The sequence below is a fragment of the Erithacus rubecula genome, assembly GCF_903797595.1.
Source record: "Erithacus rubecula genome assembly, contig: scaffold_101_arrow_ctg1, whole genome shotgun sequence".
NCBI classification, from domain to species: Eukaryota; Metazoa; Chordata; class Aves; order Passeriformes; family Muscicapidae; genus Erithacus; species Erithacus rubecula.
In genome coordinates this window covers 181,967-198,483 of record NW_027636395.1, presented here as the reverse complement: position 1 = coordinate 198,483, position 16,517 = coordinate 181,967, and the positions used below count along the sequence as shown (strand labels likewise).

General features: G+C 45.2%; 1 protein-coding gene across 2 annotated transcripts in view; it reads right to left on the bottom strand.

Moving 5' to 3' along the window:
- Positions 1-15,439, bottom strand: part of EDIL3 (EGF like repeats and discoidin domains 3) — a 227,292-nt gene extending 211,853 nt beyond the window's left edge. For both annotated transcript variants that reach the window (XM_079331767.1, XM_079331768.1), the window contains exon 1: positions 15,066-15,439. In XM_079331767.1, the coding sequence (XP_079187893.1) occupies positions 15,066-15,132 (67 nt within the window). In that variant the 5' untranslated portion in view covers positions 15,133-15,439. The remainder of the gene's footprint in view (positions 1-15,065) is intronic.
- Between the last annotated feature and the right edge of the window lie 1,078 nt (positions 15,440-16,517).

The following is a 16,517-nucleotide window of genomic DNA, read 5'->3' as shown; positions in this document are numbered from 1 at the left end:
CCAATTCAGTTCATTTTAACTTCTTCCCTCAACACTCAGCAGAGTTGTTAAACTCTTCGAATGATCACTGAATCTTAAATCTATAAACCTCATCATCTCAGCAGGAGGTTTTCATCTGAGATCTCTTGTGCCAAATCCAGAACTCATTTTAAAATTCAGGCTCATAACTTCATTCCAATGTGTTTGAAAAAGCCATGGTTTTCTGTCACAATCTGGAAATTGGACATTTCTATTGCCATCTCTAGGAGAAAAATGTGCAAGAAGAATCTCTACATATTGTTACCCATTTCTTTTTCCATTTGGATTTCATAAACAAAAATAAAGAAAGTTAAAAATGCAAGTAAATCTTTGGTTTGGGATTCTTACTGGAAACCCACACAACTGCAAGACTATAAAGTGAAAACTGCAAAATGAAAAAAACTGCAACATTGAAAATCACAGCTTGTTTAATGTTGCTCAGTGTACTTTATTAATGATAAGCAACAATTACAAAGTAAATGAGCAAACAAAACCAAAAAACACCAGATGCATGCTGCATATCTTAGATTTTATTTTGCTGGCATCTACAGAAAATACAACCCTATTCTTTCCATTGGAAGGAGAGACTGTTTTGCAGTAGGGAATTGAATAATGCTTTATCTCACACAGATCCTCAAAATGTGGGTTATGAGGGGCACAAGACTTCATCCTCACCCCAGTGAGGGTTATATTTATAGAGAAAGTGACTCTGACTCTCCAGCCATGCACTGCTGTCTCTGCTCAGCCTCACCTTCTGCAGGGTGAATTCTCAATCTCAGGATTGAGGATTGCTCCTCAATCTGCCCCTGAGATGGCACAGCCCTGGTCCCACAGGTCCCTCTGCTTGCAGGACAGGAGATCCAGTCCCCAACAGCTCTCCCTGACCTCACACCCATGCAAACAGCCCTTTCCTAAACTGGGCATCAAAAAACTACACATCCATGCACTCAAAGGGCAGGATTTGGCATTTGTTTGTTGCTTTTGGTTTATTCCCCCAGCGTGGCCCCTCTTGGTGGCACTGCTGCTCCTGAGAGCATCCCTGTCAGGGGGAACCCCATTCAGGGCTCCCATGAAGATGTGAAGCAAAGGAAACCCCAGACAGAACCCACTTGAGACCAAACTCCAGAGTGATGTGACTGATCATGTACTGCCCTCTGAGTGCCACCATTAAAAAAAGGATTTGAATATGACTGTCCATCCCTGAGACAACACCCAGTGTGGGTGTGGCAGCAGTGACAGAGCCCAGCCCTGCTCCAGCCCAGTCACATCTCTGCTGTCCCCACACCCCTCCAGCCATCTCTGCCAGGCCATCAGGTGCCAGGTGTGATTTAACCAGCCCCAAGCACCCTCTCCATGCCACAGCAGGAACGTGCTCCCTGCTTTGCCCAGGCACCAGCAAGGCTGACAGCCTGGAGCTGCCCTCCAGCTGAACTGCTGGGAGCAGGGCTAAAACTCACCTTTGCTGGGCCACCAGGGTCACCAGCCTGAGACACCAGAGGGGACACATGGGTCATGGTGATCTCTGGGTGTCCCAGAGATGACAGATGAGTCCAGGTAACCCCTGGGTGTCCCAGAGGGGACACATGGGTCCAGGTCATCCCTGTTTATCCCAGAGGTGGCAGATGAGTCCAGGTCATCCTTGGATGTCCCCAGGATGGGTCCAGGTTGACCCCTGGGTGTCCCAGGGCTGTCCAGGTCATCCCTAGATGTCCCAGAGGTGACAGATGTGTCCAGGTCATCCCTGGGTGTCCTAGAGGGGACAGATGGGTCCAGGTCATCCCTGGGTGTCCCCAAGATGAGTCCAGGTCATCCCTGGGTGTCCCAGAGGTGACAGATGTGTCCAGTTCACCCTTGAATGTCCCCAAGATGGGTCCAGGTCATCTCTGGGTATCCCAGAGGTGGCAGCTGTCTCACTCTGCACAGGATCTGCCCAGGTTCCAAAAACTTTGGATGGAATCCATCCTGTCCATCCTGTCCACCCTGTCTCATGGACCCAGGGGGAAGTTGTATTATTTTCTCCTTTTTTCTCCCTTTGCTTAGTCCCCTACAGCTGTAAAAGCAGAGGTGGGGAACTGACCTGAGATGTGACATCAGAAATTCTGAGTCTCCAGCTTCCTCCATCATGGACATTTCCACCCACAGCTCGTTTGGGGATGCTCCCTTAGATTTCCCTCCTGTCTCACAAGACAGGACCTGAGCTGTTGGCAAAATTAAACAGCCACCTGCAACACCTATACTTGAAAGACAGAGGTGTTAATTTTGGGTGCAAATAGTGTTATCCACATTGCAAAAGGGAGACCTCACCATTTTGTATACAAAAAAAATTGATAAATGTTTTACACAATTGCTGGCAAGCAACTCAGATTAAGGGTCCCAGACTGGATCATCAAGAGACACCCAGTAAGAGACTCTCAGATAAAGCCTGACACACCTAATTCAGGGCTGGCAGTGTTTATCACTGTTTTTGCCTGAAAAACAGCAATCCAAACCAAGGAATGTAACTTAACAATCAAAAATTTCAGAGAGGTTTTAGCCCAGTAGGCTGCAATACAGTTCTTTTTTTCCCCCATGGTTCTCTGAAACCATAAAATCCTAAACTATGTCTATAATAATAAAAAACTGTACATCTGATCTGAAGATTTAATTATTTAGTTTGGATATAAAGTGACAGCTTGCAATATAGATAATAGTTTTGGCAAAGCTGCAGACATTAATCTAGAGGCAGCTTCAGCATAAAGCTATTGTGGCTGTATTCAATAGAAGTGTCATTGCATTATTAAAATCAAGAGAAGCCACAAAGATCCATATTCCTCAAAAAGTTTAATCTGAAAAGTAACCTACTTTCAACGTCAAGTCTGGATTAACATCTGTCAGGGCCCTTGGTCTTTGAACCACCAAATGAAAAATCAAAAATCTTGAAGTTCAACAGAGTTCAATTGAGAAATGAAAAAAGAAAAATAAACCAAAGAAAAAGAAAAAGGGATAAAATAACAAACCAGAGAAAAGCAGTGGTTTAGGGTATAATATAAATCCAAAATCTGAAAATATTTTCAAATAACATCATACTCCACAAACTAAGGGTTTTTGTCTACATTTCCTTCCCTAGGTGTACTGCACCTGGCTCCAGTTCTTGGCCATTATAAATTGTAACATGGATAATTATCAGGACTATTAGAAAGCTTTCAATTAACTGAAGAGTTCCATGAAAAGTGAAAAATTCCATATAAAGCCTTTGAGCAAAAGAAGAAATCAGGATTTCATTAAAACCTCATGCTTGAAGAAACAAAAGATGTCCAGCCAGACAGAAGAGAATTACACCTCTTTCCACAAAAGTACATTAATAAATAAGTAAATATAGAAATGGATTTCTTTTTTTTTGCCTGCCAGACAACAGTATAAGCAGTCGAAAAATTCAAGGTAGTTAGTGATAAACAAACTAGGTCACTACAGAGATACTAAGGATAAATATAGTTATTTTTAATGCAGGGGAATATTCCCAGACAATTTTTTTGACAGCCTGAGATAGCTGTACTGAATGCAGAAACCTGTTTTGTCTACAAACATCACCAGCACTTTTCACTTTTTGGTGAACGCTTCCAGAATATAAATACTGGATAAAAACCTGTTCTGTGTTGGTGCTTACAGATATGTTAGGAAAAGGCAAAAGCAATAAAAAAAATTATTTGCGTGGCAGTACAGAAACAAACCCTCCTCCCCAGCTAATCCATTCTTGCAGAATTCCTGCCAATTTTCAACCAGACCATGTGGGGACACACCTGTGCAGCCCCAAGAACAGCACTGGCACCACAAACTCCAAAGGGATGTGGTTTCTTCAAATTTCTCATTTCCAGAAGGAGAATATGGGGTCTGTTATTCCTTAAAGAGCATCAAGACTAAATACTCTCCCTTTTCACCCAGAGAGAAGGAACAGGAATTCATCAGCCACTGGTGGAATGATGCCCACCCTTCAGGCTGCTCCCCAGAGCACAAAGCCTGGGTGATGCCAAAGAGCAGGGGTGATTCAAGAAGGGTAGGAGGAAAAACAAGATGGTATTTTGTTTTTTTAAACTACATCAACTTTGAAGGAGCACCTTCCATAAGGCAAATTTCAACAGATACACACTCTAGCCTGTAATCTACTGGAACAGCAATTTTGTGTCTTTTATGTTGGACTTTTTCAAAGAACATATGTAATATCTCTAGAATCTTCAGTAATCTCACTTCTGTATCTTAACAGAAAAATGGGGCAGAACAAAGCCAGGCTCTTTCCACAGCTGCTTTTCCTACAGAAAATTTGGTCAGAGACCCTACATAAAAGGCTTTTCAAAATTAGCCCAACTGTTACAAGATATATATACCATGTTGTAAACAGGCCAGGCATTTTCAATTTCAATTGAAAAGCTTCTTGCACCTCATTTTGAAAATGAAAAATAAATGAGAATCTCCTGCCTGCACGGTAATAAAGTGAGAATAACACAGAATGACATTAACTGAGAGCTCTCCTGAAACAGCATTTCCAGATGATTCCATGTTTGTGAGATCCCTGAAACTCTTTGGGAAAATATTTCCACAAAATGAGATGGATATTCAAGCAGCTGCTGTGGCTGCAATGCTGGAGTTGGCACTACAGGAGAACTGAAACAGGGCTTTTATCAAGCACAAGTCATCAAAACTCATCATTTCTCTTAAAAGCAGATGCCTTTTTCTACTTGATGTATCGACCTTTGTTTTCAGACTTCAGAGATGGAAGGTACAGACATGTCAAGGATAAGAGATGGGTGGCAATGACAGGAAAAAAGCTTGATGTGACATAAGGAAAAAAAAGATTGCTGTGAAAGATGCTAGCACAAGACTTCATGATTATTATTAGAGCATTAACAGAGTGAAAGTGTGGCTTTCTGAAACTCAGAAATTATTAAAAGTATAGGTTTTTACAATTCTTCAGCTCTGCAAATGGTGCTCCTCTAGATTAAAAAAAAAAAAAAAATTACATACCAGTGATTTTTATTCCAGTGAAGCTGGGGTAGAGTTTTGGGATGTTTCTCCTTCCCTCCTCAGCCTCCAAAGGAAATGTTTAGAAAGAATTTAAAATTCTCTTCATATTTTTTCTGCAAATATAATGCTTTAGCCAGAATTCAACTGGAGAAGAAACCAATGTACTGATTTTTAATTGTTTATTACTGTCTACGGGAATTTTTTTAAAACCCCACAAAACCTCAGGAATTTGTTTATCAAAAACCCCAAACAATCAAGCAGCAGGCTAATTGGTCAAAATTAGTCAGTCACTAGTCCCAGACATTTTGAAGAGTTTTCTCCTTTTTCTCCTGAAGCACACAATGATTTTAACCATTTTGTCTTTCTTTCTTCCTGCTCACCCTTCAGCTGGTCTGAATGAAGGAGGCAGAACCACATCGACTCCCTGCTAGTTTTAAAACAGATTTCTTGCCTGGAATCAAGCCAGAGCAGGATTTCTAAGGCAAGCAGCTTCTCCTGTCTGCACTGAGAGCACGTGGGGAGTTTTAGAGCCTCACCTGCTCTGCGTGGCCCAAGAGTGATCTTTATCCACAAGATAAATATTTGCAACAAAATAATTAGGGAAGGAAATAAACCAACCCAATTTGTCCTCAACAAAACAGCCTCCTGGGATAGACTAGTTAATCAAATCAGGATCTCCCCCAGGGATGGTGAGATGGCCAGGGAAATGTGGGATTTCCTCCTCTGCCTTCATCCATGCCAAGACAGGAATGCAAGGGATGCTCATGGATCTGACTTCTGCACATTCCCACTGAGGGAAACACCCAGCTGTACTCGAGGCAGGGGGAAATCTGCCACCCTGTGCCTTAGGGTTGGTGCAGAAATGCGTTTCTTGGCAAAAAAAATGTGTAAAACTGACACTGATAAAACTATGAAGGAACCAGCTGAGGGCACAGCCAGTGTTCAGCATCCCTGCTTGTGTCACTTGTTCCTCCCTCCTTGTCCCCCTCTCCCTTCCTTGCACCATCACTGGGACTGTTCTGCTCCTGCCTTAAGCCATCACAAGAAGGCAAACCACCTTTTTTCTAGAATTTTTTACAACTTTACTGTTCTGCATAAGACTAGTGCCGGAATTAGGGAAAAGCTACTGGAAGAGAAATTTGATAGGCTTTGGCCAAACTATCAAATCTCACAGAGTTGCTTGTCTCAGCTTTGTCTTGCAGAAAAAAAAATAAAAATAAAAAAATTTGGGGACTCAGGAAGTTTCCTACAGACCAGATACTTTTTTCACCCCTCCTTGACCAAACTGCTGACCCAAAAGTCAGAGCTGCACCTTTCAGTGCTCTGCTTTTACTCATACTCAGCATTTTGGCTTCAAGCTGACAGAGAGTAGGTTTAGATTAATTATTAGGAGGAGATTCTTCCCTGTGAGGGTGCCCAGGGCAGCTGTGGCTGCCCCTGGATCCCTGCAGTGCCCAAGGCCAGGCTGGACACTGGGGACACTGGGAGGGGTCCCTGCCATGGATGGGTGACACTGGATGAGCTTTGGGGTCCCTTCCAACCCAAACCATTCTATTATTCCATAATAAAATGCTTTCAAATGCACACTTTTATGTAATTATTCATCTCTACTGAAAGATATTGAGGCATGCTAGAGCAATCACTGCTCCTGCTGTGTGAACCAATATAGATGTGGTATTAACATTAAGTCAATATATATAGTCAATCACACTTTATTCCAGCTGATTTCCAAGCTCCTGTTCAGAATGTTGCTTTGATTTTTTTCTTCCCTGATGGATTTCACAAAGAAAGGATACATCTGACACTACATTCCCAGCTATGACTGACATTGCTTCAATTATCTTTTTTCTTTTTTTTTCTTATTACTTTGGTGATAGACTGAACCAGAAGAACCACATTTAGAGTAGAGTTTAAGGTTAAGTAACACCACCCTAGGAAGGAATCAGAGCATTCCTGTAACTGTGCCACAGTACAAAAATGCAGCATTTCTAAGAGAAATTTCTGAAAGAATTAATCTCCCTGAATAAGGATACCAGGTTGAAGAGAAGCCTGGTGAAGAAAGGCAAGGTGTCAGAATAGGATGGGCTTGATCACACCCAAGAAAAATGAAAGTCATTATCAAAGAGGTTGATCTTTATCCTGAAGGGCTTTCTGTAGGGAGTGCAACATTCTGTACAAGGTCTGAAGGTAAAGCATAAAAAAAGACATTAAAGAAATTACACAGAAGCATCATTAAAGGAACACATACAGCATGCACCAGGGAAAGGAGCTACTAGGTCATTTCAGCCACCTCCCATGACAACAGCACATCATTTCCCCATCCACACTGTACATTATTCACAGTATCAAGCTAATCTCCCCTTAAAATTGTTCAAATAAATAGCACTGCATGGTTTTAAAATAGTTCTGGAATGGTATCTGAAAGCAATCAGCTAGTGGGCCTTAGTTTTTAACCTAGAAAAGACCTTGCAAAGCAATCCCATGCAATTCCTCACACAAGCAAGGAATCTGACAAGTTACATTGCAAGTAATAGTTTCTCCATCTCTACTTCAAAAGCCTGAGCTGGAAAAGGAGTAAAAAAAAAAAAAAAGAAAAACCAAAGGAAAGAACACTTGCAAACAAATTAAAGCAGAATGGTCAAAAGAACTGTAATACAGAGTAATCAGGAAGGAAACTTGGATTTCAGGGGCTGGTTGTGTGCAATGACACCAGCAATGGTAGAAGCTCTCCTGCATGAGGGAGAGACAGACTGAAAGATGCAAACAAATGCTAAACATAAAATAAATCTAATTTTTTTTTTCCTATTCCTATTTTTTCCTCTTCTAGGCACATGCAAGTCTTATCTGTAAGTGTTACTTGTGTGATCTGTTGTAGCTTCACTGTTGCAGAAACCAAAGACATGGGTAATCAGATGCCAGAAATTACTGTTATTTATGCTCTGCTGTCACAGCTCTCCATAATTATGCAGGTTGACACAGCATCTTGACAATGATAGGGGAAAAAGCAGTTTTTGCAGAGATTTTATTTTTTTTTTCAGCCTCCCTACACAGAAGCTCTAGAAATAAAATAGCTGCAGCTAAAAATTAGCAATGCAGTCATCTCTTTCACGTTTGGTTTGGGGCTTTTTTTTTGGCTTCTCAAAAAGTTACTGCTATGGGAGTACTCAAAGACATGGATAAAGAGCATTCTATGTCTAAATTGTATCTTTATCCTAGAGTAGGACCATAATCTGACTATGCATAAATAAATACCTTGTGTTGTTTAGAATTGAAAATAATCAAGGAAAAAAATAGTCACAAAAGGTGAGGGGGAGGAAGAAGGAGAGATGATTATTTGCAAAACACTGAGAAAATGCCCTGCTTTTCACCAAAATCGAAAATTTGAAACTGTGGGGTTCAAATCCATAGTGTGAAGAATTTAAGAGCCTTAACTTAACCTGAGCTTGTGCTGTCCCAGGTTTGCAAGCCACACTCCAGAGTGAGGCTGCTCAAGGGTTAAACTACTGCGTGAACAGAATTGAAATATTCTGATAGAGCATTTTGGGATTATGCCTCTCTATCTGACCCCACTCTCCCACACACCACCTGACCGAGGTGAGCAGGGTGTTCACCTCTCCCAGGTGACCCTCAGCCCCTTGAGAAATCCCACACCCAACCTCCCACCTCCTCTGGGGGAGGCTTAGCTCCCCTCCCTGCCCCTGCAGCCTCCAGGGTCATGAACAACCCAAAAATCTGAGGCACATTTTCCTCTCCCACCATCAGATTCCTGCTGGGATGTGCCAAGCTCCTGCCCTGGCTCTGCTGAAGGAGTGCTGATCTTCTTGAGCCTCCTTATCCATCTGCTGCTCCTCCCTGCTGTCATCTGTGCACTTCAGCTTGCTGCTTTAAATCCTAAAACCCAGAACCTGTCGTTCTGCTGCTGCAGTTGGGAGAGCTGAGATAATCCAGGATTCTCCACTTAAACAGCACAGGCAGAAGGATGGCCTTGGCTGAACAGGAATATTCTCTTGGAAATAAGGCAATAAAGGAAGGTGTGTGAGCAGTGTGAGCAGGGCCAGGTGACATGGGAAGAACATGGAGATGCTGTTGTCAGTGGAGGGAGGAAATTCATGTGGAAAAATCAAAAGCTCAGATGGAGCTGGGGCTGCCAGAACTGTGGGGGGACGGTAAAAAGAGCTTTTGGATAAAATAATGGCAGTAGGCAGTGCAAAAATGCCACTGGGCCATTCCAGGTTGAGGATGGTCACCTCACAGACAGGGACAGGGACAAGGCTGAGGTGTTCAGTGCATCCTTTGCCTCCTCCTTTGGATGGATCAAGGGAGTCCCAGTGCCCTGAGATATAGAACCATGACTGTGACAATCATCACATCATCATTAGTGGGGGGTTCCCTGCTAATCCCAGTCTGCTGCTCCAGCTGGAACCCTACAAATCTATGGGGCCCGATGGGATTCAGCCAAGAATCCTCAAAGAGATGCTGATGCCAACACAAAACATCTCTTGATGATTTTTTGAGTGGTCATTGGAGTCCAGAGAAGTCCCAGATGACTGAGAGATGGAAAATATTGTCCCACTTTTCAAGAAGGAGGAGGACCCTAGAAACTGTCTGTCAGTCTCACTTGAGGGCCTGGTAAGTGTATGAAGAAGATTATATATCCCAAATCAGCATATTCTGTGGTCGTGTCAGTATTTACTTGTCCATTTTTAAACAACTTCACCACAGATATATATAAGTCATAATATGTAAGTCTTATAGACACAAGCCTTTTATATGGAAGTCATAAAACCCTCTTTTGCCCACAAACAACCCCTTAGTAAAAAGTTTTAGGTGCGTGGAGTGAGGAATACTATCAATATTCTCAGAAAAATACAAAATCCTAGGCAGTGCTTTTTTTGCATATAAAAATTTCTACTTCAAATACAGAGCTGTGCATCAAGAATTCATAGGAAGATTGGGTCTTATCTAACATTTCCTAAACTTCTAAATATCAGACCAGATGTGAGGCACATACGTGGCAGCAATTCCTCCATACATTCTTTAGAGTGTAGATATATCCAAATTATACCCAAAGTACAGTATGTTTGCATCTTGCTGCTATACATTATATAAAATTAACATATTTTTATGTGTGTTTCACATGATAACTCACATGCAGTTATTAGCTAGAGACTTTATTAGATAATCATGGTCTGCTTCATTTCTCAGCTTTCGGAACTTAAAATAGAAGAACACCCCTGCTGTGATGAAAGGTAACACAGCTTGCTGATTAGAGGGAAGAAAAAAAAAACCCACACAAACAAATGAATAAAAAACCCACAAATATGTTAAGTATATTCCCTCAGCAGCAAGACTGAGACTTGATAAAACCTCAAAGCACAAAGGTGTGGGGCAGGTCCTGTGCCTCCAGATTCCTGGGTCACAGCTGCTCATTCAATCCCTCCTCCAGAGCACACAGACCCACACTGCACACACTGAGTCTGGACAGATCCTTGCTCTGTTCCTGCAGTATGAATGGCAAAAAAGCTGTTCTAACCCATAGATTGTTAGAAAATCAGCCATACCCTGCTGTCACTACACACAGTGAGTTGTTCTCCCTCAAACATAAGATCCAAGTTTCCTGTAAAAAAGGAAAGTTAGACCTGTTATTCCTCACACTGACTTAACACAGTGAATTTTGCCTTTCCCCCAGGTTGTCTCCTGAACTTTATATGCAAAATGTGTTTTGGTCCTCTAATATTTTTCCAGAGGTTTTAATTTTGCAGATGTCAATATTCTTACAACCCTTCTTTGGACTTGAATCTTTTGACTCATCTTTTCTAACTCATCATCCAACTAAGACTTCGCTATTTTGTCTGTGAGCCTGTTCTGAAATTTAAGTTAATACTTGTTTGTAGTTCAACCCATATTTGTTCAAACTCAACAGAGTGCCACCCCATCCATGGCAGGACACCTCCCACTGTCCCAGGCTGCTCCCAGCCCCAATATCCAACCTGTCCTTGGACACTTCCAGGGATCCAGGGGCAGCCACAGCTGCTTTGGGCACCCTGTGCCAGCCCTGCCCACCCTCACAGGGGACAATTTTTTCATCATCTAATCAAATCTAATCTCACTTGTAACACAGCACCAACCATCCTTTAGATTTTCAGGAATCCTGGTTCTGCGGCTTACCTAATTTTGAGACTTTTAAGACTAAGATGAAAACAGTAATACACCAAATCCTATGTGACTCACAGTAAATTTGAGAATAGCAGGGATTTATCTCTGATTCTTGCAGCTTCTTAAACACAGTTTCCCCCAGCAGCTTCACTTAGGCTGAAAGGGTAACAGGCTGTGAGTTTGTTACTGCTGTTGTAGAGACATGTACTGCACAAACAGCTAATTTAAAGCATAAAAATCTTAATTAAAAGTTACTTTTGAAAAAAACTGCCAGAGTGGATAATTTCCTTGATTTTCAGCTGGATGATAATTGACAAGATGTGGTGGAGGGAAGATATGGTGCCACTGATACACAACCTTGTATGAAGTATATCCTTTGAAAAGAGACACAAAGGATAAGGACATAAAGGGCAGTGAAATAGGAGACTGGGCACATGAGAAAAAAAAAAAAAAAAAAAAAAAAAAAAAAAAAAAAAAAAAAAAAAAAAGTAATACTACCAGAACGATTAATTCCAGTTATAATAATGCATGGCTTGACATCAAATTTTGTCCTAGGCTGACCAGACACGTACAGAGTACAACAGTATATCCACTATATGCTTTCTGGAGGCTATACGAGCAGTCATGGAAAATCAATTTGAATACAAATGTAATTTGTTGAAAGAACAGTGAAAATCATTATGCAGGGTCACACTGTCAGCACTTTGTACAGAAGCAGATGCTGTCCAAAGATGCAAAGGCATTCAGCAAAACAGAAGAATCTTGGTCTTTAAAAGCCTCTGTGATCTTTTCAGCTTTTCAGTATAGATATGTGAGAATAAAGCTACAGTTTACCTCTCTTGTTTCTCAGCACTTTTGCTCCTTGCAGCTGATTCCAGCTGCAGAAAGGGTCTTTATAGAAACTTCTAAGCCTCAGAGATAGTGAAAGTCCCCACTGTAATGGAGAAAAAGCAACATCTTTGAAACACTTCCTTCAAAGTTCCAGAGTTTTTCGCTCAGGCTGATAAGACAGGGTCATAAAATAAAGAATTAGACTTGCCTGTTTTCAGCAATGCCAATATCATTTTTAGGCAAACCACACATACAAACTCAGCGGACAGCTAAGTGGAGAAGCGTTATACAACCCAGGGAGCAGCTTCACTGTAACAACTCAAATGGCAATTTTCCAGAAGGTCCTGTTGCAAAAATGTTTATCATGAAGATGTGGGATGCACTGATCTGCTGTGCACCTACAGTCCTGTTACTGTTTTGATCAGCTTACACTATGGCCAGAGGTGTATCTCAGAACCAAATCAGCCACCACTTTTAAATCATGCTTTGCTTTCATCTGATCCCAACCTTCACTGACTGCTCTTAAAGCTGTTGGCTTTTTTACCCCTACAGAAAATACACAGTGGTACTCATGAACCTGTATTACTGCAGGTGGGATGCACTGTGTTTCTTCCTCCTGAAATAATCTCTTGTAGTCTCTGTAGTCACTTTGGTAGTTACTGGCTGTCCACTCACAGTAAAGCACCAGAGTGCCTGGCATTCAAATTTGACCAAGGAAGAGCAACAGCAGCAAATGTAAAAGCTTACAGCAGTTTTTAAATATGTATAAAAGGACATTGCTTATTAAAAATGCACCTGCATCTTTCTTGCAAACTAAGGGCTGGAAGTCACTGCACCCTTGAAGGCTGGTTTCATCATGTACTTGCATATAAACACATCTCTGAAGACCAGGCTCCTGTTACAGTGCATGAGATTGCAAATTCATCAGACTGGCCAGGAGGAAGAAAATGACAGTCTCCCATTGAGATGACTCTTTCATCCATTGCTATCTTTCCATCTTTTCTCACCCTTCTCTCTCCCTTAAAACCAACAACAACAGCAAAAAAAACCAGAAAGAACCCCACCCCAAATTTGCTGACATACTATGCATTTCTTCCAAACACAAAAAGCAAAATGTGGGGGTTTTTTATCATGAATAAACAGGATTTTTTGACCTCCACCATTACTTTGCAAAGCTCCAACAAGAAAAGCAGTCATCTTTTTTTTTAAAGAGTAGGCTTGAAACGCAGGTCAGTAATGAAGTGTATGACTCAACTGTCATCATCTGCACTTGGAATTTATCCCCACTGCTTTTCAATCTACACCATTATGGGTATGGACTCATAGTGAGTGGTGTTGAGACAAGTTCTGCACTGTTCAAAGCCTGCTTTGGAAAGAGTTTTGGTTACTCACAGTGCTTAGAGTCATTGCAACTTTGAGGGGAATCTATTAAAAGTAAATGTTATGACAGCCACCAAAATTAACCCACTATATCAGACTTGTCAAGCAGCATTTTGCTCCGTTTCAGCACAAAAAAAAAAAAGACTCAGTATAATTTTCTTCTGTTTCTTTTTGGGAGCCAAGGACAAGCCTTTAACTGAACAATCACAGCTTAAGCAATCACAGAGAAAATGGATTTTTTTTCCTTCCTATCTCACTTCTGCTAGAAAACCTATTAAGTTCTCTCTGTTCTGAAGTTACCTGAAAGCATGGCAAAACTGCAGACTTTAATGAGAAAACATCACAGATGTGAGCTATCAGAAGTTCCAAAGAAGCCCAGTGCAAAGCACTCGCGACAAGTCCAGGTTTTATGGCAGATACAGTTATCTTCTGCTTAAAACAGAGACTTTGGGGAATAAGCTGCAGGTACAAGGACATATTGCATAAGCTATCACATGCTCACTGCAACTGTGTGAATGCTACCGGATTTTGAGAAGCCACCGTGCTGAATAATTTAAGGGCTAATAAAATATTCAGTTTTTAACCGATACATTTTGAAACCTCGGGGGAAAAAAAAAAAAAAAAAAAAAAGTTAATAACGAGGGGAACGGGTCTAAAAGTCAGCGGGAATATTCTGGTACTCATTAGGACACCGGTTGTTGTACCGAGCAGGAGGATGGAGGGGCGGGTGGGATCACACAGAGACAGAACATCCGCGGCACAGGAGGATGCTCGGAGCTCGCAGAGGACCAGGAGAGTCCTCGGGGGGGCTGCGGGCAAGAGCAGGGGACCCACGGGGATGCCGGAGCCGAGCCCAGCGCCGGCAGGATGCGACGGGACGGGCAGAGAGCGATCGCCCACCGCCCCGGGCAGCCCCCGAGCTGTCTGCTGCCCACTCCCCCACACATCATCTCCTCGCTCGAGGAGCTCCTACAACTTTCCAACGCCAGGAGAGGAAACCCCCCTGCAAGCCTGCAAGAGCTGGTTAATGTAAATAATAAAGAGAACTCCCAAGAGACCTAAAGTTGTCTCCCCGGGGTAGCGCTGGCGTTTTCTTTTTCGGGAGGGTTTTTGGTTTGGGTAGGGGTTTGTTTGGTCGTTTTGGAGGAGGGTGAGACATCGAGAAGGTGTTTTAGGATGGAGAAGACCTAATTAGGGGGAGGCAGCGAAAGGATCGCCTGGTAAGAACTGCTGGCTGCTGCCGAGATGCTCAAGATCCCGAACGTGTTTGCAAACTGCTCCGCGTTTTGCTGGGTCTCCGGCTCGGAGCTAGCAGCCTCCAAATTACAGTGAAGACGGGTGGCTGGGGAGGGCTGGGGGAAAGAAGGCAAAAGCGGTGGGAACAGCTCTGCGGATATTAAATCTTCCCAGCCGCTCATCTGGATTACATTTAAGCTCTCACGGCATTTATTTCCCCTCTAATTAAGCACAGTTTCAAAACAGAATGTGTCTGAGGCTGGATCATATTTCAAATGCACAAATAAGTATTATTTTTTTTTTTCTTTCTTTCTTTACCCATAAAGAGAAAAGGAGAGCACTCTGTTGAAAGCCACCTCCCCTCTCCCCCGCGCACTTGGACTCCGACTTTGCGGGAGCTCCGGCGCGACCCCGACCCCATCCCCGCTCCGTCCCCGCTGTCCCCTCACCTCGGGCGGGGCGCGGCGCCGCCAGGCTCCCGCAGAGCGCCAGCCAGGCCAGCACCGCGCGGCTCATCCTCCTCCTCCTCCTCCTCCTCCTCCTTCTCCTTCTCCTGCTCTCCTCCGCCTCAGCCGAGGGATGCGAGCGGCGGGCGCTGGCGGTGCCTCCGCCCGGCGAGGCGATGCGAGGCGCGGCTCGGATGCGCAGCTCCCTCCCGGCGTCTCCCCGGCCGAGCGCAGCCGCCGCCGCTCCGCCGCCACCGCCCTACGCGCGGCGCGGAGCCCGTCCCGCCGCCCGCCCGCTCTGCGCGCCCGCCAGGTGCCGCCGCGCCTCCAGCATGGCCCGCCCGCCGCCTCACAGCCGCGTCCCGCCGCCTCCTCTCCTCCCCCTCTTTCTCCTCTCTGCCTTCCTCCTCCTCCTCCTCCTCCTCCTGCTGCCCTGCCCGCCCGCCCCGCGCGGATCCCGGGGGCGGTGCCGCTGGACACACCCCGGGCCCGCCCCGCCCCGGCCGCGCCCCCGCGATGCGGGATCCCGGGATGGAGCCGGGACCTGCGATGAGGAGGGTGCGGGATGGAGCCGGGACCCGCGATGAGGAGGGTGCGGGATAGAGCTGGGACCCGCGATGAGGGTGCGGGATGGAGCAGGGACCCGCGATGAGGAGGGTGCGGGATGGAGCTCCACATGGAGCCGGGACCCCGCGATGAGGAGGGTGCGGGATGGAGCAGGGACCCGCGATGAGGAGGGTGCGGGATGGAGCCAGGACCCGCGATGAGGAGGGTGCGGGATAGAGCTGGGACCCCGCCATGAGGAGGGTGCGGGATGGAGCTGGGACCCCGCGATGAGGAGGGTGCGGGATGGAGCTGGGACCCCGCGATGAGGAGGGTGCGGGATGGAGCTGGGACCCCGCGATGAGGAGGGTGTGGGATGGAGCTCCACATGGAGCTGGGACCCCGCGATGAGGAGGGTGCGGGATGGAGCTCCACATGGAGCCGGGACCCCGGGATGCGGGAGGTGCGGGATAGAGCTTGGACCCTGCGATGAGGACGGTGCGGATGGAGCTCTCGGATGGAGCCGGGACCCGCGATGAGGAGGGTGCGGGATGGAGCCGGGACCCCGCGATGAGGAGGGTGCGGGATGGAGCTCCATATGGAGCCGGGACCCCGGGATGCGGGAGGTGCGGGATGGAGCCGGGACCCCGCGATGAGGAGGGTGCGGGATGGAGCTCCATATGGAGCCGGGACCCCGCGATGAGGAGGGTGCGGGATGGAGCTCCATATGGAGCCGGGACCCCGCGATGAGGAGGGTGCGGGATGAAGTCCCCGCACGGAGCTGGGACCCCGCGGCCCCGGCTGATCCCGGGGTCGCTCCCGCAGCGCTCCGGTGTGCGTGCCCGGGGTTCCTCTCCCGCGGCAAATCGCATGTCCTGGGCTAGTTTGGTTTTGGGTGAGTGCCTGCCCTCG